Source organism: Leucoraja erinacea, chromosome 15, assembly GCF_028641065.1.
Source record: "Leucoraja erinacea ecotype New England chromosome 15, Leri_hhj_1, whole genome shotgun sequence".
In the NCBI taxonomy this organism is placed as follows: domain Eukaryota; kingdom Metazoa; phylum Chordata; class Chondrichthyes; order Rajiformes; family Rajidae; genus Leucoraja; species Leucoraja erinaceus.
Genome location: NC_073391.1, coordinates 14,630,300 through 14,655,862, shown reverse-complemented (window position 1 = coordinate 14,655,862; position 25,563 = coordinate 14,630,300). Strand labels below are relative to the sequence as shown.

The 25,563-nt window shown below is 41.6% G+C and overlaps 1 protein-coding gene across 3 annotated transcripts in view; it reads right to left on the bottom strand.

The window, feature by feature from the left end:
* The window catches only part of adam12b (ADAM metallopeptidase domain 12b), a 328,163-nt gene that overhangs the window by 276,069 nt on the left and 26,531 nt on the right, over positions 1–25,563 (bottom strand). For 2 of the 3 annotated variants that reach the window (XM_055646711.1, XM_055646710.1), the window contains exon 2: positions 344–477. The exons of the other annotated variant lie outside the window; for it this stretch is intronic. In XM_055646711.1, the coding sequence (XP_055502686.1) occupies positions 344–477 (134 nt within the window). The remainder of the gene's footprint in view (positions 1–343; positions 478–25,563) is intronic. 3 annotated transcript variants of the gene reach the window in all.

The window sequence follows — 25,563 nt, the reverse complement described above, 5'->3', positions numbered from 1 at the left end:
GCATGAAAATTGCTTAGGTTAGATTTGGCTTCATGTTCTCCCTTGTGAAAATTAGCACACTCAGCCTAATGGATTGTGTCTAATATTGAACATTAATATATTGACACTCAGTTTTTGTCCAAAAGGTATGACTCATTTTGGACAACTAAGCAATATATACTTTTTATGTAAATCAACATCTAATCTTAAAGGTCCAGCAAATCACTGTAAAAGATGTGAGAAAGATACAAAAAGCACATGGTAATAATAGTGTCTACTTGATACCAGTATTAATAATTACTTATGAAGCGTAAGGCATAGGTCGCTTTGCCATGTGAGAAACAGGAAAAATAAAGATGCCGACCTTTCCATGGAGGTTGCTGGATTGTTCCCGGTGATCTCCATCCAGGAGGTAAGGAACGACGTGCTCATATTGTTGCAGCTGCTCTAGATGGTCTTGTTGCCTAGGCGATGACAATTTACTGGACAAAATATTGCCTGTAAGTACATCATTGTTATTAAAGATCAGGAAATGGACCATGTTCCCATATGTACTATAATGTGGCAAAGTTGTTCGGATACATTTATATGTCAAGAGGGAAAAATATAAGGTATACTTTGAAGCAGTGGGCACAGTATATAAAACTTTCCAATATTGCTACATCAGAGATCTTCACCAGCTTGCAGGCAAATGAACAACATTTCAGCTTTCCCCCCTTCTGAAATTCAAGTCATTAAACTGATGTTTAGGAAGAGAGGGATTGTCCTATGAGACGAAACAGACTAGGCCTTTACTTTCCATAGTTTAGAAGCGAGACAATCTCACTGAACCGTACAAAAATGTTGTAGGATTGACAGAGTAGTTGCAGGGATAATGTTACTCTGCACCGATCCTATGGGTTGTCTAGAACCAGAAGTCCCAGTCTCAGAACATGGGGGCAGCTGAGAAAAGATGATATTTGGTCACCCAGAAGGTTGTGAACCATAGAATTCTCAGCCCGTGAATGTTGTGTGTGCTCAGTCGCTGTGTACATTCAAAACAGAGACTGATTAATGTTTGGATATTAAGGAGATAAGGAAAGTGATGTTGAGGTAAAAGGTGTTATCTTACTGAGTTGTGGAGCTTGTTTGGGTCTGCTCCTGTTTTATCTGTTTTTAAACTCCCTAAAGGGGCTGTCCCACTGTACGAGCTAATTCAAGAGCTCTCCCAAGTTTAAAAAAACCCAAACTCATGGTAAGCATGTAGAATGTACGTTGCGGGTACGTCGGAGCTCGGGTCGTCTCTTAGCGGCTCGTAGCGCTAAAGGCAGGTACTCGGGAAACGCGGTAAGCTGGGGAAGACTCATGAAGATTTTTCAACATGTTGAAAAATGTCCACGAGAGCCCCGAGTACCTACGAGCGGCCATTACCGTAATTCTCCGAGTTCGAATTTGGGGAAACTCGGGAGAACTCTTGAATTAGCTCGTACAGTGGGACAAGGCCATAAATTTGGTTATTGAAAAGCTACAACATCAAATGTATTTTCAATTATTACAACATCACAAATAATTATTTATTGACATGGTTAATGTATTTTTTAATTTATTAACGTTTCTGGTCAAGGCATCACTGGCTGGTTTAGCATTTTTTTATTGCCAGTCACAAATTAGCCTGGAGAAGGTGATGGTGATCTGCCTTCTTGGATCATTTCAGTCTTCCCGATGAAGTAACTCCCAGAACTGGGAATTCCAGACTTTAGAACCCGCAACAATGAAAGATCATCAACATATTTCTAAATCAGTATGGCATGTAATATGGAGGTGAATCTGTAATTGGTGGTGTACTAATGCATTTTAAACATTTGCTCTTCTTGATGGTAGATGTCATGGGTTTGGGAGGTACTATAGGGAGTAGCACAGATGTGCCACCGCACTGCATTTTGGAGAAGGAATACACTTCACAGACAATGTATGTCAATGGTAAAAGGGCCGAATGTTTGGAGTTTATTTTATTTTATTGTTATCAATTGTATAAAAGCTTTTTAAGAAAAGTTTTTGCTTGCTTGCTATCCAGTCAAAGAAGAATATACATGATTACAATCAAACCATCTACAGATAAAGGATAAACATTTTACTGCAAGATGACGTCCGATTAAAGATAATTCATGTAAATGACCCAGTCATTCGCATAATGTGGTACAACATGTTTATTAAAGATCACTTACAGTACCCTTCAGCATGTTGTTATAGCTGGTGTACTGATTATTCGACTGACAGCATGAGCTGAGTTCTGATAATATAAACCGCATAGTAGGCGGAGCTTCTACTAATAAAGCATTACAATTGGTTATTGGTTATCTGGAATTGGTCAAAGTCATGAATTACTTCTGGACCAAGAGGCTGCATTGCTTCTTATATCAGAGGTGCTCATTAAAATTGTGAAGTACTATACTAATTCAATTTTTTTTAAATGCATAAGCTGGAAATCTACAGTAAAAACAGAAGATCCAGGAAATGTTTAAGTGGGTCAGGCTGCAACTGCGGGAAGGGAAAGAGAATTAACATGTCAGGTTGAAGAACTGACAATGAGTCTTCAGCCTTAAACACTAACTTTGTTTCTCGTTCCACGATGTGGCCTGACCAGTTGAGTATTTCCAGTTTTCAGTTTTAACTTACAGTAAATAGTTTGTCACATAGATATGTACCATGCAGACTTGCTGCAATTTATCACAGAGAAAAACAAAGGTTAGGGGCTGAACACCATTCTGCAATCCTTTCAAGTGCATCATTGTGGAATACCTTTTAGGTACCGTATTTCCGGCAATGAAGATGCTATTTTTAATGCAAAAATAAGGCACGAAAATTTACCTGCGTCTTGGAGGCCGAAGGTTAGGTTGTTTGCCAAGAAAGAGAGACTTTGCTATCCCTCAGTACAGGAACATCAAGAACAATGTTGCTGTACTGAGGGATAATCAAGTCTATCCCTCATTGCTGGCAGCTGATGGGAAGCGGCTGTAAAAGGACAGCGCGCTGGGGGGGGGGGGGGGGGGGGGGGGGGGGAAAGGTGTTCCTTTCACAGCATGTGGGGAGTCTGGTCTGGGTCAGTACGGGCAGGAGCATTGAGAAGGAGGTTGTCGGGGATCATGCAAGCAGCTCACACACTGCTGCCACGTTGCTCCGGGCGCGGAGCCACTGCATTGTGGCTCAGGTGGGAAGCACCTGTAGTCAAGATCGAAACCTCAGCGCCTTCTGCCGCACAGGCGCAATCAGTGGAGGTGGTGGTTGGCGGGTAGCTACTGGGCGAAAGGCTGGCTGCTCCGTCCCGGCTCGCTCTCACTATCATCTCTCTCTCTACTAGTCCCAGGGAAGGCGACCTGGAAACTGCAGTTAGTCCTGGGGACGCGAGGGATCTGGGAACAGCAGCCAGTCCCGGGTCACGCAGGCAATGTTGCTGACCCCTGAACTAAACCAGACCCTGGATCCTGTCCCGCCATCATTTTTTTCAAAATTTGACAACTTAAATTGGAGTGCGCCTTCACTGCCGGGAAATACGGTATTTGGCTTAGCACGTTGGTGGGACTCTCATATTTAAGGCAGAAGGTCATGTTTTTAAATCCGAGTCCAGAGACACTAGTTTTCATTTTCATGCTGAATGGCCTAAAACCGTCTTTTGCCTGATATCTTTAATTGAGACCCTTGTGTGGAGTCCATACCATAAGGAAAAAGGCTGAAGAAAAAACAATAAGAAATTCTTTCAAAATGAAGGAATGCTTTTTAAAGAAATAGGTACATTGAAAGGCAAAAAGATGAGGTTCCTGGAATGGAAAGAGACTCATGTGGACTATAAACAGCAGCACACGTCCGAAAGGCATGTTTTTGTTTCAAGTAAAAGACCCCTGGAACTTTAACTGGTCATTTGTTTTACTACAAACACACTAGTTGCTGGGTTTCTTATATTGTAATTGTGTCAAACCTTCAAAAATAATAAATTGACTGTAAAATGCTTAGGGAGTTCTTGCGATCATGAAATGTTTTATACAAGTGCAGGCTATTTTGTTTCCCTTCTTTTTTTGGTATTACATCTGCCCAACCAACAGAAGACGCATGATTTAGGGAAGTCATAAAACAGAAAAGGCAAAGAAAACACATTTAAAACATTGTTGGTCATATTTGACAGAATCTTTGACAAAAACACTCAATGTCAGTCATGAGTCAGTCTGCGTCAGCATCACCTCTAGGTCACATGTTGGGTGTATCCAGGTCCTACTCCAGAAATTTGAGCACAAAAATAACACAGAGGGAATGCAGGAAATATTTCATCTTTCCAATGGGATGTTAAACTGACCTTGACTTGCTTCCTCAGATCATAATGGAAGTTCACAAGATGAGCGGAGAAATTCCCACATTTCTCCTCCTCTTCTTGGGCTCCCCCATACGGCCATATATCTTCTCTGGCCCTTTTATCTCCAACTGCGGCTGAGACATCAACCGTCATGACTTTCCAACTCCCTAACACCTATTCTAATCACACCCCCACTGAATGCCAAGCCCTCCACTCACTTTGAACCAACCCCAACACCAACCCCAACCCCAACATGAAGAAGGGTTTCGGCCCGAAACGTTGCCTATTTCCTTCGCTCCATAGATGCTGCTGCACCCGCTGAGTTTCTCCAGCTTTTTTGTGTAACCCAACATTATCATGTTCAAGAAGGAACCGCTGATGCTGGAAAATCGAAAGTAGACAAGAGTGCTGGAGAAACTCAGCGGGTGCGGCAGCATCTATGGAGCGAAAGAAGTAGGCAACGTTTCAGGGTCTGAAGAAGGGTTTTGGCCCGAAACGTTGCCTACTTCCTTTGCTCCATAGATGCTGCCTCACCCGCTGAGTTTCTACCCAACGTTAACATCAAACCTGCCTACGAGGGAGGTGTAGTTGTAGTCTGTCGGGCTGACCTCCAACATGCTGAAGCCCGCGACCATGATCCCACAGATGAGCACCACGCCATTAGCAGTCCAAAGAAGGGTCTCGACCCGAAACATCACCTATCCTTTTTTCCAGAGATGCTGCCTAACCCGCTGAGTTACTCCAGTGCTTCTTGTCTATCTTTGGTACAAACCAGCATCTGCAGTTTTTTGTTTCTACATTCAAGAGAAATTTTTCCAGCAGTCTGCACAATAACATTCAAGCAATATCAAAAGGTAGACTGGACTAAATTGGCTAGGTAATTATACTATGAAAATGGGTGAGGTAGTTATAGTATGTAATTAAATCATGCCTAGTGCTTCCAATGGTTATTTGCAATATTGTAACACGTAGCCAGCATTACCCATGGAGTCCAACACTGCAACCTCTATTACTTCCTTCTATCGCTAATGCAGCAAAGCACCCCAAAGTCATAGCAAACATTGGAATGATTACAATTTTGGAATGCTCAAGAGATATGTAGATCACTCAGAAGTTATAATCTGGAAGAGGTTACAAAGAAATAGGTGGGCAATGCAAAGAGGGATGTGAGTTGAGAAGTTTATCTTTGGGAATTGCTTAAATGTGAGCCAATGTAGGCGAACAAGCAAGGGTGTGATAAACGACTGGGACTTTCTCTGACATATATGCCACAAAATTTTGAAAGAACCCAAGTTTACAAAGAGCAGAATAAATTAGACCACATTAGGATGCATTGGAAGCAAAGTGATTTCAAGCAGATAACGGCTGCAAAATTCATCAACATAATCCTTATTTTTTATTTGCATATTGTTGAGTTAGGATTAATCACAATAAGGCATCCAATGCATGCCAGAACATGTGTAACCCAGTGAAGTGCTCCCCTGAGTTCTCCGTGAAATGGGATTCATTTCTCCTGTCCTAATGGTTGACCATTCGTTGTTGCAGATCCAAATTGCCAATCTCTAAATTGCATACATTGCATATGCTCTGGTATTATATTTAATTCACGTTTAATCAATAATGTCTTATTATTAATGTTTAATGTTTTATGTATCATTCTTAACCATCACTGTATGTCATGATGTCACTTGTGGGCAGAGACCAAGGCAAATTCCTTTTATGTGAATACTTGGCCAATAAACTTATTCATTCATTCATTCATATATTGTCCAACTGCTTGCAGGTTTTGAGTATCTAAAAAGAGAAGGGTATAAAGAGTAGGATTGAAGCCAAGGAAGTAGGGAAGAGTTAAGTGCCATCATAATTCATGCATGCCAACACCATCTACAGCATGTGCAGAAGGAGAAATAAAATGTGAGAAGGATGATTCTATCAATTCAGGCCCAATACAAATCCTGACTTCAGCAGTTAGACTTTAGGGATACAGTGTGGAAACAAACCCTTCGGCTCACCGAGTCCGTGCTAACAAATGATTTCCGTACACTCGCACTGTCCTACATACTAGGGAAAATTTGTCATTTTTACTGAAGCCAAATAACCTAGAAACCTGCACGTATTTGGATTGTGGGAGGAAACCAGAGCACCCGAAGTAAACACATGCCGTTGCAGGGGGAATGTACAAACTCTGTATAGACAGCAGCAATAGTCAGGATCAGGTTTCTGGCGCTGCAAGGCAGCAACTCTACTGCTGCATCACTGTGTCGCCCATCACAGTCACTGAGATAATTGCAACCAGTCTTCGCTCACTCATTATTTAGGTACTTTTGCCAATATTTGGATGCCAGATTTGAGTGTTAATGAAGGCCGTGCAAAACCTGAGGATCACATACATGGCTCTTGGTTGAATGGCTGGCACCACATGCAAGCTGTAAGAATGAATGATGGCGAACGTTATTTTTAAATCTTCATTGTTCTAAATTTTATGTTGGTAGGTATCTAGACTGATTCCTGGGATGTCAGGACTGTCTGATGAAGAAAGACTGGATAGACTCGGCTTGTACTCGCTAGAATTTAGAAGATTGAGAGGGGATCTTATAGAAACTTACAAAATCTTAAGGGGTTGGACAGGCTAGATGCAGGAAGATTGTTCCCGATGTTGGGGAAGTCCAGAACAAGGGGTCACACGCACACACAGTTAAGGATAAAGGGGGAAATCCTTTAAAACCGAGATGAGAAGAACTTTTTTCACACAGAGAGTGGTGAATCTCTGGAATTCTCTGCCACAGAGGGTAGTTGAGGCCAGTTCATTGGCTATATTTAAGAGTGAGTTAGATGTGGCCCTTGTGGCTAAGGGGATCAGGGGGTATGGAGAGAAGGCAGGTACGGGATACTGAGTTGGATGATCAGCCATGATCATATTGAATGGCGGTGCAGGCTCGAAGGGCCGAATGGCCTACTCCTGCACCTAATTTCTATGTTTCTATGTTTCTATGTTTCTATCTGATGAGATGGTGAGTTGACTATAAAATATTGAGCAGTCTTAAAATGACTGGAAGCCAAAGCTAAAAACAGAAAATATTTGAAACATTCAACTAATCCAACAGCATTTGTGACAAGAGAAATATAATTAATGTTCCAGGTTGATGAGGCTTCATCAGCAGTTTTGGTTTCTTAATTTTTCCTTAACTTGTTAATTTCTAGTTAGTGAGAAACGTTTCAATCCCTTCCAGGCGAATGCACTACACTTTATCTCTTGGATCAATATCCACCTTCAACTGATGAAAGGAAAGAGAGAGAGACTCGGTATTTAGATGGCATTTTTTTCAACATTTCTGCTGTGATAGCTATAATGAATTTGGATAGAAACAATTTCATTCCATTATCGAAATCAATTAACTTTAGTTAGAAACAACTAACAACAAGTTGAAGAAATTTGCAAACATTATCCTGATAAGCCAGGGCTTCAGATGCCCAATGTGTAGGAAGGAACTACAGATGCTGGTTTAAACTGAAGATAGACACAAAAAGCTGGAGTAACTCAGTGGGTACGACAGCATCTCTGGAGAAAAGGAATCCGGTGACGTTTCCTGACTGAAGAAGAGTCTCAACCTGTAACATCGGCTATTCCTTTTCTCCAGCGATGCTGTCCTTACCTGCTGAGTTACTCCAGCTTTTTGTGTCTATCTTCAGATGCACAAGTTGTTGTATAAAATATCTGTCATGCTGTTTCTAAACTGGAGAAATTATACAATTACACTGCACAGAAGTATAAAATCTTGTATTTCCCAGGAAATATACATTTTATAAGTTTGAACATAAAGATGAATGTAAAAACCTTGATCTAATTATCTAATTATGCCGATCGGAACGCCTGTTGAATGTTTAGTAGAGTGTTAAATTTGTTCATGATACATGTATTTTTATTTCTATTTATTTTTAATGCACACTGAATGGACACTGGTTGAGCAACGTTTTTTTGTTTCCTCTGGGTATGTGAATACTCAGGAAATGACAATAAAGATATACAATACAATACATCAACAAATTAGGGTGTGGTAAATGACACTCTAAATAAAGTGGGTTTTTATGTTTAGAGCGCAGAAACAGGCCCTTCGGCCCACCTAGCCTGCACCGACTAGCGATCTCCACACATTAATACTACCCTGCACACACTAGGGACAATTTTTACATTTACACCAAGCCAGTTAACCTACAACCCTGTACGTATTTTGGAGTGTGGGAGGAAAGGTATAAACTCCGTACAGACAAGCACCATAGTCCAAATGAAACCTGGGCCTCTGGTGATATCAGGCAGTAGCGCTACCCGTACGCCAACGTGCGTGCCGCCCGTGTTGGGTTACTCTAGACCCAGACTCACAACCCACGTTGCCTACATGCCAGCATTTTTTCTGGCAATTTTCTGGTCCAGGTGAGCTGACCATCAGCTGCACCACCAATCCGCAAATACCCCCTCTGTATATCTGATGGACATCCAGTAATACAGAGCAAGCTATGTGCAGTAGGTGGGCCTCAGATGTGGTAACCTGACTCCATTCCACAAATGCCCCGATTACCTTTTGACGTTCCTCTTATCCGAGAAAGATACATAAACAAATATTCAAACAAATTTAAACTTTTTTTTAAATTAAGATTTAAAACATTTTGGAAACTAAAATAGAAAGTTAATTATAAAAAGTACATTAAAAATAATGAGTAATTTTAAACATTGCAATAAAGTAAAACAAGATACTTTTTTGCATTTGGTCAACATATCCAGTCAAATGAGTGGTATCGTGCCTCTTATAGCAGCCATCCCTGGGGTTATAGAGAGGCTGGGTGCACAGATCCTCTCTTTAGCAACTGATTGTTCTGCCAATGGTCTCAGTGATGAATTCACATGCACCTGCATTGGAGCATCAGCATTTTTCAGAACTCCTGGCTAAGTGTTGGCCCAATCGAGAAAACTTGTTACGGTTTAAAGAAATTTCAACACAGTTACATGTTTTTCCAAGACATTAGTTAACAGGGATGAATATTACTGTCTACTTATCTTTATTATATAGTCATTTCTAGATAATAACACTAAAGGAATCAGGCATTTCCTAATCTACTGAGATAAACAATAAGTAGCTGTTTACTTGACATTTTAATTGGTGCAATTAATATCCTAGCACAGGAATGTGTCTTTTCAAACCATTAGCCACACATGGAGAGTTTAAACAACTGGGTTGACCAGACAGAAATGTGGGAAGTTAAAGTCAGATCTCAATTTAGAATGGACTAAATCGATCTATAATGCTTTATAATCTAATTTCTCCTTTGCTAGGATATGAACCTTAATCCCTTGATATTAAGAATAACATTATTCCTTGATAGACACAAAAAGCTGAAGTAACTCAGCGGGACAGGCAGCATCTCTGGAGAGAAGGGATGGGTGATGTTTCGGGTCAAGACCCTTCTTATTCCTTGTCCTCTCCACCATTATTAAAGTCCAATATCAATGTCATTCACAAAGATAAAATTGAATGGTTTAAAACACATTTGAATTTAATGATTGTTAACCCCCGCCTTTAAACAACCATCTATACCATAGGCTCCCATTCAAATACTCCATACGACAATGAGGTTAACATTGCAATCACCTTTCCTATAAATATATTTTCCATCCTTGCCTTTCAGTCCTTTCTTTCTTACATTCGTGTCAGCTGCATTATTACTTTGTCAACGAATGGAAACAATCTATTATTTATTCACCCTTTATAAACCCTTTCCATTAACTTACATAATTTTGTTCAAAGTGGTTCAAACTTTTTATGGCTGGAACCTTTCATTCCTGACAACATCCCACTGAACTTACCCTGTGTATTAACTTTACATACTTCCATAACTAAAAAAGCAAAAACCACACACAACACACCAGCTGAATCTCCTAATTAAATTTAGTAGATGTTCAATATTATGTTCTCTTATTTATGTATGACTAGGTATGAAGCAAGGATTCTATACAAATGTTTTTATTTTGCATCCCTGTTATCTAAATGATTTGTGTATCTGCACATTAATTGCTGCATAATCTGTAAATCCTACAGTTTTTCTTTGTTTCTCCTTGCCCCGATTTTCCAGAAGGTACAACTTCATTTTTCCCCCCCTTAATGCGCAGCATCTGTAATCTATTTACCCACCGTCCTGAGGCCATTTATAGCCTCCTGCAGTCTTTTACAATCCTCATTACAATTTACCTTACTGTCCACGAATTTTAACATTCTCTTGTTTCCAATGGCCCAGACATGCTATTAAAGAAGCAAATGGGATCTTTGATTTTATGCACAGAGCCATGGCATAAAAAAACAAAGGAAGTTTAGTTAAACCTTTATAAATCACTGGTTGGGTCTCAGCTGGAGTTTTGTGTCCCAGATGTCAATTCCTGGAAGAGGTGTGCCAGAATTATACCACAAGTAAGGACCTTCTCTGAGATATAAGACCAAAGAAGATGGAGGAAGTGGATGTAACTGAGGTATTCCAAATCATGAAGTGTTTTAATAGACTAAATCCAGTGAAAGTGTTTCCAGAGTTGGAAAGACTGATAACATAAGGACATATGTGTAAGATACTATGCCAAAGAAGCAAAGAGAAGATAAGGGTTACGTTTATGCAGATTTGTTAAATCCAAGATTCATAGACTGAAAAGTTGAAGATAAACCTAATCCAAGTTACTTATGCTGACATAGTATGGTCAGCCAACTACATCTTGTCCATGTCATGCTAACCAATTGTCATTGGGATTGAATTCAATTGCAAATACATGGTTACAGGCGGACATGACTGCCGGTTTTTAAACTAGAGCTCTGCACCACTAATGATCTGTCCTGGTTGAAATGTCCATTTATATTCTACAATTTACACATCCTCACATTCTTACACCCTGTCTATTGGGATATTACAAATATTCTGCATTTACTGCTGCAGCATTGTTATTCAGTAGCAAATAACAACAGAGTTTAAAAGAGAAGAGTTAAGGGCCTGTTCACGACCTCTGCCGAGTTTGCCCTTGACTCAAACTCGCAGCATGGTCGTCACGAGGTCGTAGGAAATCGTAAGAGGTCGTAGGTAGGTCGTGATGCTAGTCATACGTACTCGTGGCATCAAGTAGGTCGGGGCGTTTTTCTATCACGAGTAAAAAAGGTCGTGAATTAGGTCGTGAAAGTGGCCCTTTATTAGAAACCGAGAAAGAAGCAGCACTGGTAATTATAAAGAATTTTACAGAGTTAAATTTCAGATGCTGGTGAATTGCTGAATTATTAAGTCACTGTGGAATGTGCAATGAAATATGAAGCACAATATCCTGAAACTTTCGCTCTGATATGTTCACTGACAAATTATTATTTTTATAGTGGGTAAACCTGTATTAATGTGCCATTGGATTATAGCCTTTTTATTGAAAAGGAAAAATTGGGCTGGGTATGGGGGAGAGGGAGGGGGGAATAGTTCTGGAATATGGTACAAATTGGACAGTTCACTCAAAGAGCAAGTATGGAGCAAAATCTTTCTGACCGAAAAATCTAATATTCTCAATCACTATAGCCAAAGAGCAGCCCCAAGATGGATTCTAATTGAGCACCATTCCTTATAACTTTCCAATCTGAAAATTAATTTCAATGTTGTCTTTTCCATGGAAAAGACAACATTGAAATTAATTTTCAGATCTATCTTCCACAGATCTATCACATGGACATATTATCTTTTATTGTTTCTGCATTGTTAGGCTTGTACCACGCTGTTAAATATATTTCTGAAAATTCCTTCCACCATTTCCTTCATCTACTCTTCATTATTTCTGCATTGTACTCGATAAAGGTGATGAAGCCCAAATTAATTTTAATGACATGCTCAATGGCATTGATTTGCTTGAGTATCTCCAAATGTTTAGTGTCTCCACTCCCTCTAATTAACTCTGATTCTCAAGCAGCCACACCATTATAACCAACCCATCTAGATTTTAATGGCTTTTTTAAGCTAGGTGACCCATGTACTGCCTTCTCATACAATAGTGGTGTGCAGTTTTGGAAAAATTGCTAGAACTACAATATTTCTAATTTACTTTGTTCATGACCCTTCATACAAATTATGTCAACTATTTGCCTAATTAACGTTTGAATTATGTCAATGAGAATTTGTAGTCACCATAATTATAACTCTTTACCATTAATATTATTCAAAAGCACGTGAAATAAAAAGCTTGAAAGCATACACCACCAGATTCAGGAACAACTTCATTCACACTGTTATCGGACCTCCTCCCATAAGCCATGGTGCGGCCCTGATCTTCCAACCTACCTCATTGCGGATCTTGCACTTTTTTTTTTGTACTGTTATGCTATAATGCTGCAAACTATATTCTGTACTCTGATATTTTCCTCTTTCCTCGGTGTACTTTGTATGGCTTGATTGTACTCATCTATACTATGATTTGACTGGATAGGTCACGAACAGCCGTTCACTGTATCTCAGTACAAGTGACAGCAGTAAATCAATACCATAAAAAGAGCATGCTACAAATCTTTCAAAATCTAAGGATCGCCAGTGCTTTTCAGATGGCAACCCATATCTTAGAAAAAGCATACCATTTCGTTATTGGATATTCATTTTAACAAAAAAAAAAAACTTTGCACTGACAGGCCAGTTATAATTCAGAGCTTTATCACCGCTTAATTGGCGGAAATGGCACAAGATTGCAGCCCTTTTTGTGACTAAAGGTTCAGCCTGCTTAGATAGAGAAACCAGTCTGCTCAGACACCTTCCAAGTCCATAGAATGTGCTTCAACTAGCAGAGAGTGTTTCCTGTACAGTATTTTGCTGTCAGTACACTCTTGCCATGGGTGCCTTGGTATGAAGCTGCTGGCAGAATTCCATTTCTGAATGGATCATTACAGTAACAGTCATACTGCATGGAAGCAGCCCTTTAGCCTCCTGAATCATTACTTATCACAAAGCAGCCACCTATAATGTATAATATGTACCCTATAGTGGATAATATATACCCCCCCCCTCCCCCACACCCCCCCCTCAACCCCGACACCCCATCCCCCCCCATCCCCCCCCCCCCACACTCCCCCCACACTTCCCCCACCCTCCCCCCACACACTCTCCCCCACACCCCCCCCACACCCCCTCACACCCCCCTCCCCCACACCCTTCCCCCACACCCCTCTCCCATACCCCACACACCCCCACCCCACCACACCATCCCCCCACACACCCCCCCCCCCCACCCCCACCTCTCCCCCCCCCACCCCCTCCCCGACCCCTGCCTCCCCCACACTCCTTCCCCCACGCCCCCCTCCCCCCCCACCCACCCCACACACACCCCTCCCCCACACACACACCCCCTCCCCCACACACCCCCTCCACCACACGCACCTTTCCCCCCCCGCCCCCGCCTGAAGAACGCAACAAAACACACAACACACACACACCTCTCCTCCCACCACCCCCCCCCCCCGCCTCCCCCACTCCATGCTCTCCCCCTGCCCACACACACCCCTACTCCCTTCCTCCCCTCCCACCGCACACCCGCCTCGCCTCCTCTCCTCCCACACTTCAAGAGGAGGAGGGGGGAGTGCTGGGGTATGAGGGGAAATGAGCTGTGCCTGCACAGTTAGGGGCTATGGGTGAGTGGTGGAATATTGCTTTGGGGGAACGGGTTGCATTGGGGGAACAGGTGAGTGGTGGAATATTGCGTTTGGGAATGGGTTGCGTTGGGGGACCAGGCCTCCCGTGTGACTGGGACCCAACGGGTCTCACTTATTCTAGTATGTGGATAAATGTGAGGTTATCAACTTTGGTGGCAAGAACAGGAAGGCAGATTATTATTGGAATGGTGTCAGATTAGGAGAAGTGGAGGACAATGAGATCTGGGTGTGCTTGCACATCATTCACTGAAAGTAAACATGCAGGTACAGCAAGCAGTGAAGAAAGTTAATGGCATGTTGGCCTTCATTGCGAGAGGATTTGAGTATAGGAGAAAGGAGGTCCTACTTCAGTTGTACAGGGCCCTGGTGAGACCACACCTGGAGCATTGTGAGCAATTTTGACCTCCTAATTGGGTGCAAGAGGTAGCGGGGTACTCAAAATTACAAGATCATACATGGTAGGCCGAAGAGCCTATTTCTGTGCTGTATCTCTAAACTTAAACTAAACAAAACCTCTCCTATTTAATCACATCCCTGCTATATTGTGACAACCAGCACCGTACACAGTTCTCCAGCTGTGGCATAACTAGTGATTTACATAGTTGTACTATAATCTCCCTGCTGTTTTACACTATGCCTCAGATAATGAAAGTAAGTATCCCATATGTCTTCTTAACCACAGAATTTACTCATGATATTACCTTCAGGAATCTTTGACTTCTACAACAATGCCTCTATCTTCCCCAATACTCCCTCAGGCACTACCATTTATTCTGTGGGTCCTAGCCTCATTAGTCCAAGAAAAATGCACACATTATACTTAAATACCATTGTTGTGCCCATTTTTCCATCTCATCAATATCATAGTTTAGCCTAAGACTACCCTGCTCACAATCAACATCGCCACCATTTTTTTAAATTTTACCTGTTAATTTACCAATCCTACCTTCTACACTCACATCCAGATTGTTAATCCATATAACAAACATTAAGAATCCCAACAATTCCATGAACTGGCAACCAATTACATAAACAATCCTCCTCCATCGCCCTTTGCCTCCTAGTGCCAAGATAATGTTGTATCCAATTTAACAATTTGCCTTGAATCTCCTTATCTTTAATCTGTTGGACAGTCCCCCATGCGAGGCCTTGTCAAAATTGGCCATTTAGGATGGATTAGTGACATCAGAACAGCAGGCAAAGACAAGCACATCAGAAATTAATCAATTCTCCAAGTCAAAGAGTCAAACAGCGTGGAAAAATGGCCTTCAGCCCAACTTGCCCACGCCAGCCAACATCCCCCATCTACATGAGTCCCACCTGGCTGCATCTGGCCTATATTCTTCTAAACCTATCTTAACCATGTCCAAATGTCTTTTCAAATACATTTTAAAAGACACCCTACATCGCACCTGGATTTCCCTGCTAAACAATGTATTCTTAAGCTTGGGTTTTCCAAGGGTCAATTGCTGAGATAGGTGACATTCTGGTGGAAGATCTTTAGTCATGCTCTCATGCATGGACAGCTCTCCCTGTGGCCGTCTAGGTCTTGAGCATGCTGAACCTCTTCACCAGAGGATCTTTCCAAATGGCCACAACAGACCGTTCCAAGTGGCTGCCTTCTCTACACCCAGGCACTGCACTTCCAAAGAAATTATTTCATCCACATTGAGGAAGGTCTTTGACAAATGGTAAGATTTCGATCTTTCCATGAGTGCAGGCAGCCTATGTCAGCATTCATTTTCTCACGAGGGCTCCCTTTAAGAACCCAGAACTTCTCATCAACAGGAAAGGTTTCCATTCCTTCAATATGTTGCTTGTTGTGGATCACGATAATTAAATCCTCATGGTGAAAGCTATGTTTCTGGGAACCACACATGGTTCCATCATCCTGAGGGAGGCCAGACTGCCAGACATTTGTAGGTTTAGCAGCCAGCACTGCCTGGAGCAAAGGATCCAGGGGGACAGGAGCTACTCCTGACTTCCATGGCTGCTAGCACTAGAGCCTTCTCCAACTGCTGGAGCCACAGAAGTACCAGGGGAACAGTGGAAAACGCCATTGGTCTCTTCGAGATGAGATTTAGTTGCTTGCATCTGTCGGGGGGCACACTGGAATACTTGCTAAGCAGACGTGGAGAACTATATCATTGCATATTACATGCTGCACAATCCTGCAAAGCAAAAACAGCCGGAATGTACAGCGTGTAATATGCAATGATGTAGTTTCCCGCAGCCAGTGCCAAAGGAAGAGAAGCAAAGAGGCCCAAAGCCTGAGGGCCAGGTAGCAAAAGCCTGAAGAGCAGCAGACACATCAGGGTCATGAAAATGAATGTGATTACTGAGCAATGTCCCTGCAGCATCTCCCAACAGAAAGAACAAGAATGAAGCATTGGAACCGTAGGCTATAAGAGTCATTTCTGAAAAGAGTCATTTCTGTACAGCCTGTAAAAGCACAAGTCTGTAAATCACATGAACCTTCCCACACTTCATTCATTAGCTCAGCTGGTATGCAAATAATCCAACTCTGTTTCGCTCTCCATGGATGCTCCACGGATGCTGCCTAACCTACTTTGTATTTCCATCATTTGTTAGTTTTTGCAATAAAGCAATGTGGGGCTCAGATAATGGATACAATTCCTGCATATACTGCTCTGCTGGTCCACTTGCATGTATTAATCAAACGTGAATTTATCCCTGTTCTTAAATATTTTGCTACAACATGCCCATATTCCTGCTGAGCAGCACCTTGCTTCAGGTACTTAGACCTCTGGATAAAGTACTCATTCCACTGAGGATCTCCTGTCTGCAAGTGGGAGCAGTGGTGAAATAATTTGTTTTTCCAGTGTGCATTCCAGTGGGAAATCTTGCAATATGAGTGAGGATATTGTATCAGGAATATACAATATCAGGAATTGTACAGTCCAGTTGTGGACTTTATCACTTTGGATAGATTTATGGCCCATTGTGTGATATTTTGTAGAGAACCCCATTTTTTGTTTTAATTCAACAAAACTAGTCGTCCTTTTATCTAAGTAAGAATCCATTCACTGGATGACAATGATTCCTATCCATTTTACGTGGTTTACAGACTTTAGAACAGAACATCTTGATGTCTTCTCAAAGTAAACACCATACCTGTGGCTTGTTTCATAACCATTCCACTTCTTAGCAATTCCCCGGAACTTCAGATTGAGGATGACTTTGTTCCACTCCAGTTTTGTAGGTTCTAAGTTAGCAGAAGTGCCCAAAGTGGGAACTGAAGACTCTCCCACAGATGGAGCAGGAGATGCCTGACAGGGCAGGTCAATTGGTAGTTTGTGATGTGCTACACCCCTTCCTTCACTTAAGCGCTGCAGATGTATGCCCTTGAGATAAGCAGCACCATCACAAATGCTCCTTCTCCACTTTGAGTGATTCTGGGCTAGATATTCGCAGGAATCAGTGGGAATGTTACATCTTATCAAGTAGGCTTTGAGCAACTACACAAACCTTCTCCTTTGTTCACTCGGTAATCTCTTCCCATTGCAGAGCTCAGAACAGAGAGTCTGCAGTCAAGCATGTGACCAATGTGACCTTCTCAATATAGCTGAGTTGGGATGTTGGCCTGGGAGATAGCATCGACATTTGTTTACATATCCTTGCAGTGAACTTGGAATAATTTGCAGCAACAACACTGGTTTAATTTTTCTAGTGCCTTTAGATACCTGCTGTAGATAAACTAGACTTTCAACTGCCCTTGTGTAAGAAGAAACTACAATGCTGGTTTAAACTGAAGATAGACACAGAAAGCTGGAATAACTCAGCAGGATAGGCAGCATCTCTGGAGAGAGGAATGGGGAACGTTTCGAGTTGAGACCCTTCTTCAGAACTATATTAACAGATCTGAAGAAGGGTCTCGACCCGAAACGTCACCCATTTCTTCTCTCCAGAGGTGCTGCCTGTCCCACGGAGATACTCCAGCTTTTTATGTCCATCTTCAAATGCTCTTTTCGTCTTTCACCCAAACATTTTCTAGCTTATTTAAATTGGTAGGCCTCACCAATGTCTGCCTTTGCCGTAAGGTGGCATCCGAGACATAGGAAGTGGAGCATGATTTCCAAGTCTCGCCATGAACCTGTACTATTGAAAGGCCATGCAGATCAGTGAGCATAATGCGGTGGAGGTTGGTGTCTTACAGATGTTAGGTGTAAGGCTTATCCTTTCATATACTTCAATTAGTTCCCATCTTATGCTTGTTCCAGAACAGCATGCTTGCCATTATATTAACTAACCAATCTGACTACAACAGTCAATTTGAGTGCCACAGATCTTTATTCCACGTGGGAATCAAACTTTACAACTCCTCCCCCTTCTGTTGTGGGGTAGACTGACTCCCCTCCCCCCTTCCTAATCTTTGCACACCCCGCAAGCCTTTCCACTCATCCCTTTAATTTCATGTTTCCTGTATTTTGCGTTTTTATGAACAGTTGGCAGATCAATTTCCCTCCTGGGATAAATAAAGTTCTATCGTATCGTATCATAAGAAAGGTGTCAAGCAAAGCTCCATCATTGCCTTAACATTTTCACAAATGTTCAATGTGAGTAGAGTCAATCGTCCGGTCTAACGGGGCAGCATATTGGCACAGCAGGTACAGCTGCTGTCTCACAGCGCCAGAGACCTGGGTTTGATCCTAACCTTGGGTGCTGTCTTTGTGGAGATTGCATGTTCTCCTGTGACCACCTAGGTTTACTCTGGGTGTTCCGGCTTCCCCCTTCATCCCAAAGACGTGCAAATTTGAAGGCTAATTCAAGATTTCAAGGTCAGTTTATTGTCACGTGTACCAATGAAATTGGTAGTGAAATTCAAATAATTGGTCCCTGTTTTTTTTTTAATGCATCTAATGTGTCAGGATCAGATGAGCATGTAAGATAATATAGAACCAACGAGTGATCAATATATCACAATAGAATGGAAAGTGGCTTCAGCAAGTGTAGGAATAGGAAAAGGGAAATTGAGAGTTGGTTCAGTATCTTGTGGGAAAGCTTCAAGGGTGTAAACTTCATAGTAGATATAAGTACCCTATCTCATTTAGCAAACAATAAAACTCCACCATGATGTGGAAGTGTGGTGCTGCCCAAGAACTGCGGCTCGCCTGCAGTCCATCTGTCTTCTCCTTTTTTTGTTTTCTTTTGTCTTGTTAGATGTATATTTTAGTCTATTTTTAGTTGTGTATATGTGGGGGAAACGTTTTTTAAATCTCTTCCTTCAATGGGGATGCGACCTTTTCCGGCAGCTGTCACTCTACTCAACAACGTACCTCGATGACTGCCAATCACCACCCCCCCCTCCCGGACACTTATTATTATTTATTCAAATCGTTTGCTATGTCGCTCTTCCAGGGAGATGCTAAATGCATTTTGTTGTCTCTGTACTGTACACTGACAATGACAATTAAAATTGAATCTGAATCTGAATCTGAATTTTCCTTGTCGTATCTCCGTCTCCGTCTGCGCTGAGGCCTAATATCGTGGAGCTGGCGGCCTCTAGCTTGGGAATCAACCTTGGGAGCTCCGGTGGCAGAGCCTGTGGACTCACCATCGTGGAGCTGGCTGACTTTGGAGGCTGTGGTGGTGCTGTGGCTACGACCTGACTTCGGAGCCAGAGGCTTCGGCCGCGAGCCCTGTGGATGGTAACATCGGGAGCTCGCAGGACGCTGGTTGGTGACCGATTTTTGGGTGCTCCCGCAACAGCAGAATCTGAATCTGATCCACTGGACTGGAGGGCAGCAGCTTCGTCTGCCCCGAGTCGCGGAGTTTGAATCGGCCCTTTCGCGGAGCTTGGAATCGGCCGCGGGATTTACCATCACCCGGCGGGGGCTTCAACATAGAGAGCCTCGATCGCCTTGGCGCAGCGGGAGAACAAGCAAGGACGAGATAAGACATTTTGCCTTCCATCACAGTGAGGAGGTGCCTGGAGGTTCACTGGGATGGATGTTTGTGTTAAATTGTGTTCATTGTGTGTTTTGTTGCTTTTTTTCTGTCATGACTGCAAGGTACACAATTTTGTTCAAACTATTGTTTGAATGACAATAAAGGAAATTCAATTCAATTCAATGTTGTATTTAATTTTGTATTCTATGGCAGAATTTCTGTCATATTGTGAATGGTAGATGCCATATGAAAGCTTAAAACACAAGAGAATAATCAGATTCAGATCTACCGAAAATTAATCCCAATGCATTAATCTTTACACATAGCCAAAGTGAGAAGATCATAAGAAAAGTGCTTTAGTGAGATCTATAAATCTCATCAGATCTCATCTCGTCTCTGAACTTACTGTTTATGAAAAAGGATCAAAATTTGAAGATATAGGAATTTGAGAATAGTTACGCAAAAAAACAGGTTGCTGGAAATAAAATAATCTTTTTACTGAGGAAAATGTACTAATTCATATGTTTCAATAGCTGATATTTTAACAAAGAAATGTGAAAATGTGTAAAATCTAATCTTCTTCTTTAGAGAGTACAATCCAATATATGCCAGGTTCGTAGATAAAATATTAATGTCATGTGATAGGAGAAGAATTAGGCCTTTCGGCCCGTCTACTCCGCCATTCAATCATGGCTGATCTATATCTCACCCTAACCCCATTCTCCTGCCTTCTCCCCATAAGCCCTGGCATCCTGACCAAAATGATGATTTCACAATCAATATGTTTTTTACACCACTTCATTAATTATATATTCAGTTGTGATAAGAGGCGAGTTAAGAGTTGCTGTGTGCATAATGATTCATCCTCGTTCAAAATCACTGCCCTCATGTCTTATTAGAATCTCATCTAATCAAGAAAGTCTTTGGAGCATAATGCATAATGTCAGAAGATTACAGATCAATGACATTTGACTTATGATATCATTAATCCAGCTGTGCAGCAATACCCTGACCACAAGTTTCTACTCCTATCTAAACAGAATAAAGTGGCTCAGGGACATAATATCGAAAAAGTATATTTTACTGGAAAAGCACTGCTTGTCTTTTAAAAGCGTTTTTTTTTTTTAAACACAAATAATAACTTCAGCTATTGCATTTTGGCAACTCATGTGGCAAAAGCCTGATTTTTATTGCCCTTAACATAAATCATTTTCTGATAAAGATCCAAAAAGCTTAAGATACAGTACGTCTCAATCTGTGCACACTCAAAGCCCTTTGGTATCTAAACGAACATTTATCACATCTGCACAGCAAACAGGAATGTAGTCTTTCCAACATATTAATTGCAAGGGGATTAACCCATCAGTAACACAAAACAGTTGGAGATCCTACACAATCTACACAAAAAAGCTGGAGTAACTCAGAGGGACAGGCAGCATCTCTGGAGAGAATGACTGGGTGACGTTTTGGGTTGAGACCCTTCTTCAGATACTGATCAATGAAATTCAAATTGGCTGTGTAATCCTGTCACAAAACATAGAACTGATATTTTGATCTGGAAACCAAAACAATTTTCTGCATGTGTTATTCACAAAGCAACAGTACAGACACTTATGCTTAAGTGACAAGTATTTTAGTTTCTGAAAACAGTGTGGTTAAATTAAAATGGGCGTGCTTAAACTTTAGTAATCTACCACAGTCAGCAAACTATTTTTGTCGATATTCAGATATGCACAAAGGAACATTTCAAAAGAAGATTCTAAGAATGAAAGGAACACATGGTTTGTCTTCCAGTGGCAGTGCCACTGAACTCATCCCCGGGGACCTGAATCTACATTTGCAGGGAACCAAGGAACAGAAAGCAGACGTCAGTTGTGGCAGTGCAAAGCAATTCCAAGAATCATCAACATAACAAGTGATGAGGTTCAATTACTTTTTTTTGCCGAACCGCAGACAAGGTTTAGCAACCAGAGTTTTAAGTTTGAAAGGTTGTAATGTTTTCATAGAGATTATATCTCACTCCACCACACCTTCTCTGGCGGTGAGTTTCAGATATCAACTGTGTAAAAAACATGCACCTCAAATTCAAGTCAAGTCAAGTTTATTCGTCACATACACATACGGGATGTGCAGTGAAATGAAAAGTGGCAATGCTCGTGGACTTTGTGCAAAAAGACAAACAAACAAACAACCAAACAAACTATAAACACAATCATGAACACACACATATTTCTTTAACACTCCTTTCTCTCACTTTAAACCAGCCCTGTCGTTTTTGATATCCTGATCACTGGGAGTTTGACTACCTATCTTATATGCGCCTCGAAGAATTTGATATAACCACCAGGATTTCAGCCTCCTTCATTCCATGGAAAAAAAACACAACCCATCCGATCTCTCCCCGTAACTAAAGTCTTCTAACCCAGGCAATATCTTAGTGAATCTCCTCTGGCAGTGTGGTGATTAGAACTATGCATAATACTCCAAGTTCATTACATTGGTGTTCTGTGAGGCTGCAACATAATATCTCACAAATTTTATATTTCATGCCTCAACCTATTAAGGCAAGCCTATCATATACCTTCACAACCCTATCAATCCTGCGTTACCACATTCATGGGACTATGATCTTGTCCCCGCAGGTCCACCTGTTCATCAACTTTCCTTAGTGCCCTATCACTTACTGTATTTGTCTTCTCCCTATTTGACTTTCCAAAGAGCATCATCTTGCACTTGTCGTGATGAAAGTCCATCTGCCAATACTCCACCTCACTTTCCATCTTATATCCTGATGAAGCCTTAGACAACCTTCCTCGCTATCCACAGTCAACATTACTACAGTGTAAAGATCATAGATCACTTTGGATACAAGGGATCAAGGTCTCACGGTTAGGGTCAGTTTATTATCACATGTACCAATTAAAGTACAGTGAAATTCGGATTACCATACAGCCATACTAAAAATGAGCAACAAGACACATAACTACATAAAAGTTAACATAAACATCCACCACAGCGGATTCCCCACCTTCCTCACTGTAATGGAAGGCAATAAGGTCCAATCTCCTTCCTCTCTATTCTCCTGCTGTCGGAGAAGTCAAACCATCTGCAGTCGGGACGATCGAAGCTCCCGCAACTGGCGGTCGAAGCCTCCAATGTCAGGGTGATCGAAACTCCCTCGTCGGGCCAAACTCCCTCGTCGGGCCAATCGAAACTCCCTCGTCGGGCCAATCGAAACTCCCTCGTCGGTCCAATCGAAACTCCCGCGTCGGGCCGATTGAAACTCCTGCGTCGGGGCCAATCGAAACTCCTGCGGCTTGTAGTCGCCGATGTCGGTCTCTAACCAGAGGCCGCGGGCTCCACCATGTTAAAGTCCCACATGCTCCCACAGTTGGAGCCCAAGGACGACCCTCGACAGAAAGCGCAAACTCTGTGATGGTAAGTCTGCAGGCTCCCGCAATGGAGCTCCCTGTCGATCTCCAGTAAAGGCTGCCGACTACACAATGTTAGGCCGCAGTGTGGACGGAGATACAATACAGAAAAAATCGCATCTCCGTCAAGGTAAGAGATTACAAAAAGTATCCTCCAACTCCCTCCCTCCACCCATCACCCACATAAAACAAGCTCACTAACACTAATAAACATACATATAATACCTACAAAACAGACGCAAAGAAGAAAGGACAGACAAACTGTCGGCGAGGTCACAGACATAAATATAATCATTTGGGAAATAAATAGGGCAGTATTTTAGTATTTAATCTCCGGTGTCAGTTTTCCAATTGCGTAGTCAGCATGAACTCTCTTGCTTGATCAAAACATCCAAGGAGGCGAGGCATGACTTCCTTCGGAGAATAAAGCTACCCGCTGATTTTTGTAAGGTTTTCACAATGCAGGCTAATAAGCAAATATATGACGTTACATGTTACATAAAATGAGGGTGGAGTTTGGACAGATTAAATATTTCCACAGCAATACCTGTGGCGTACGCAAAACACATTTTTGACTGGATTTATTTTTCTTCCATTTTGTACTTGTTGGTTGCATTTTGATTTTATTAGGATTATTTCCATCGATCACTGAATGATGGATCCCAGGGCTCGGAAACCAGTAATCGTGCCCAAATGCACAAAAGGTAAACCTTTAGCGGTGACCATGAATCAATCTTCAGTACCAAGTTAACATTTACCCACCATCTGCAAAGGACAAGTTTTCTAATGATGAAACCAAATCACTGCAATTAATGGATTGGGAGAAATATATTATTGTGCAACTTATGACATTGCTAACTTGTGGGAATAGAGGTGCAGAAGGAATTCATTAATTTACCCAGACCTTTCCGAGAGCATCTACATTTTTCTGCTTTGTTTATGCAATTCAACCTTCTCCTTTTTTAATACATTATGTACCCACTCCCTGCAGGAACATCAATTTAATGACACCATGCTATATTTTGGAGCCTGTTTCAAGAAAAAATAGTCTTAGTATCTGTGTACATGAGATTATAGTTGTGAATGACCTTTAACAAAGAGAAAATCTAATGCACTTGTTAAGACTAATCCCTTGCCTGACGGTGCAATAAAACTCCAATGATTCGCTTTTCGCACTTCCCTGAAATTCAACAGGGCAATAGATCTCACGTTCCCCTTCAACTCACCAGAGCCTTGGATCCTGCATTTGCTTTAAACTCACCAGGGTGTTGCTATTCCCACTCTCCCTTTAAACACATTGAAAACTTCCAATTCATGCACTCTCTTTCAACCAACCAGACACACAGAAACATTTATGTTGCTCTATAATATCCAGCATGAGGAAATTAAATGTGTATTGGAGTATTAATATGAATAACATCCAATGGTTAGGACAATCTGGCTAGACTCGCAACAAAGTACCAAGCATGTCATTTACTGGAGTCTGACGATATGGGATTTATTCACTTTATGTGATGATTGGATGAATTCTCTTGGTTTATTATACCATCACATGCACATACCACGTCAATTCCAATGTATTGAGAAGTCTATTTCCCCTTGTCGATGAATCAACTGCAAATGCGGCCAACATTAACCAACATTAACACTGCAACTCTGAATTGCTTCCTTTGTACTCAGTCCACAGTCAGTACCAGACAAACAGATTATCTGGTTATTGTCACTTTAACGTCAAGTTGTTGAGAGAGTCTATTATGTGCAAGTTGGCTATCTTGTTTCCTACATAAAAACACTTAAAAGGAAAACACCTTGTGCATTTTTGATCTACCATTGCTGAGTGAACCAAGTGTAGTGTTGTGTAGGCAAATTACAAAATAAGCGTTTATCAAAAAGATCCTATAGCAAGCAAGATAGTGCACTCCTACTAACACCAATGGGCTGACGTGTAGTATGCAACGGAGCGGAACATCAGCCTTTTCTTCAGCAATTTCAGTAAACCTGACCCGACCCGACTTTGTATATCCCTCTCGCAGTGTAATCAGCGTTGCGGGGGAACAGTTTGTGTGTGCGATATAGTGTTAGATTCATGATTCATAATTCTGTTACTTTTAGTTAATGATTAATATGTTAATAAATTATTATTCTGTTGATTTTCTTTTTTAATGTATTGGATTCAAAGCCCCAGGATTGGGATCGGACTGTGCAAGGGTGGAGGGGGCACTGAGGGCAAAGA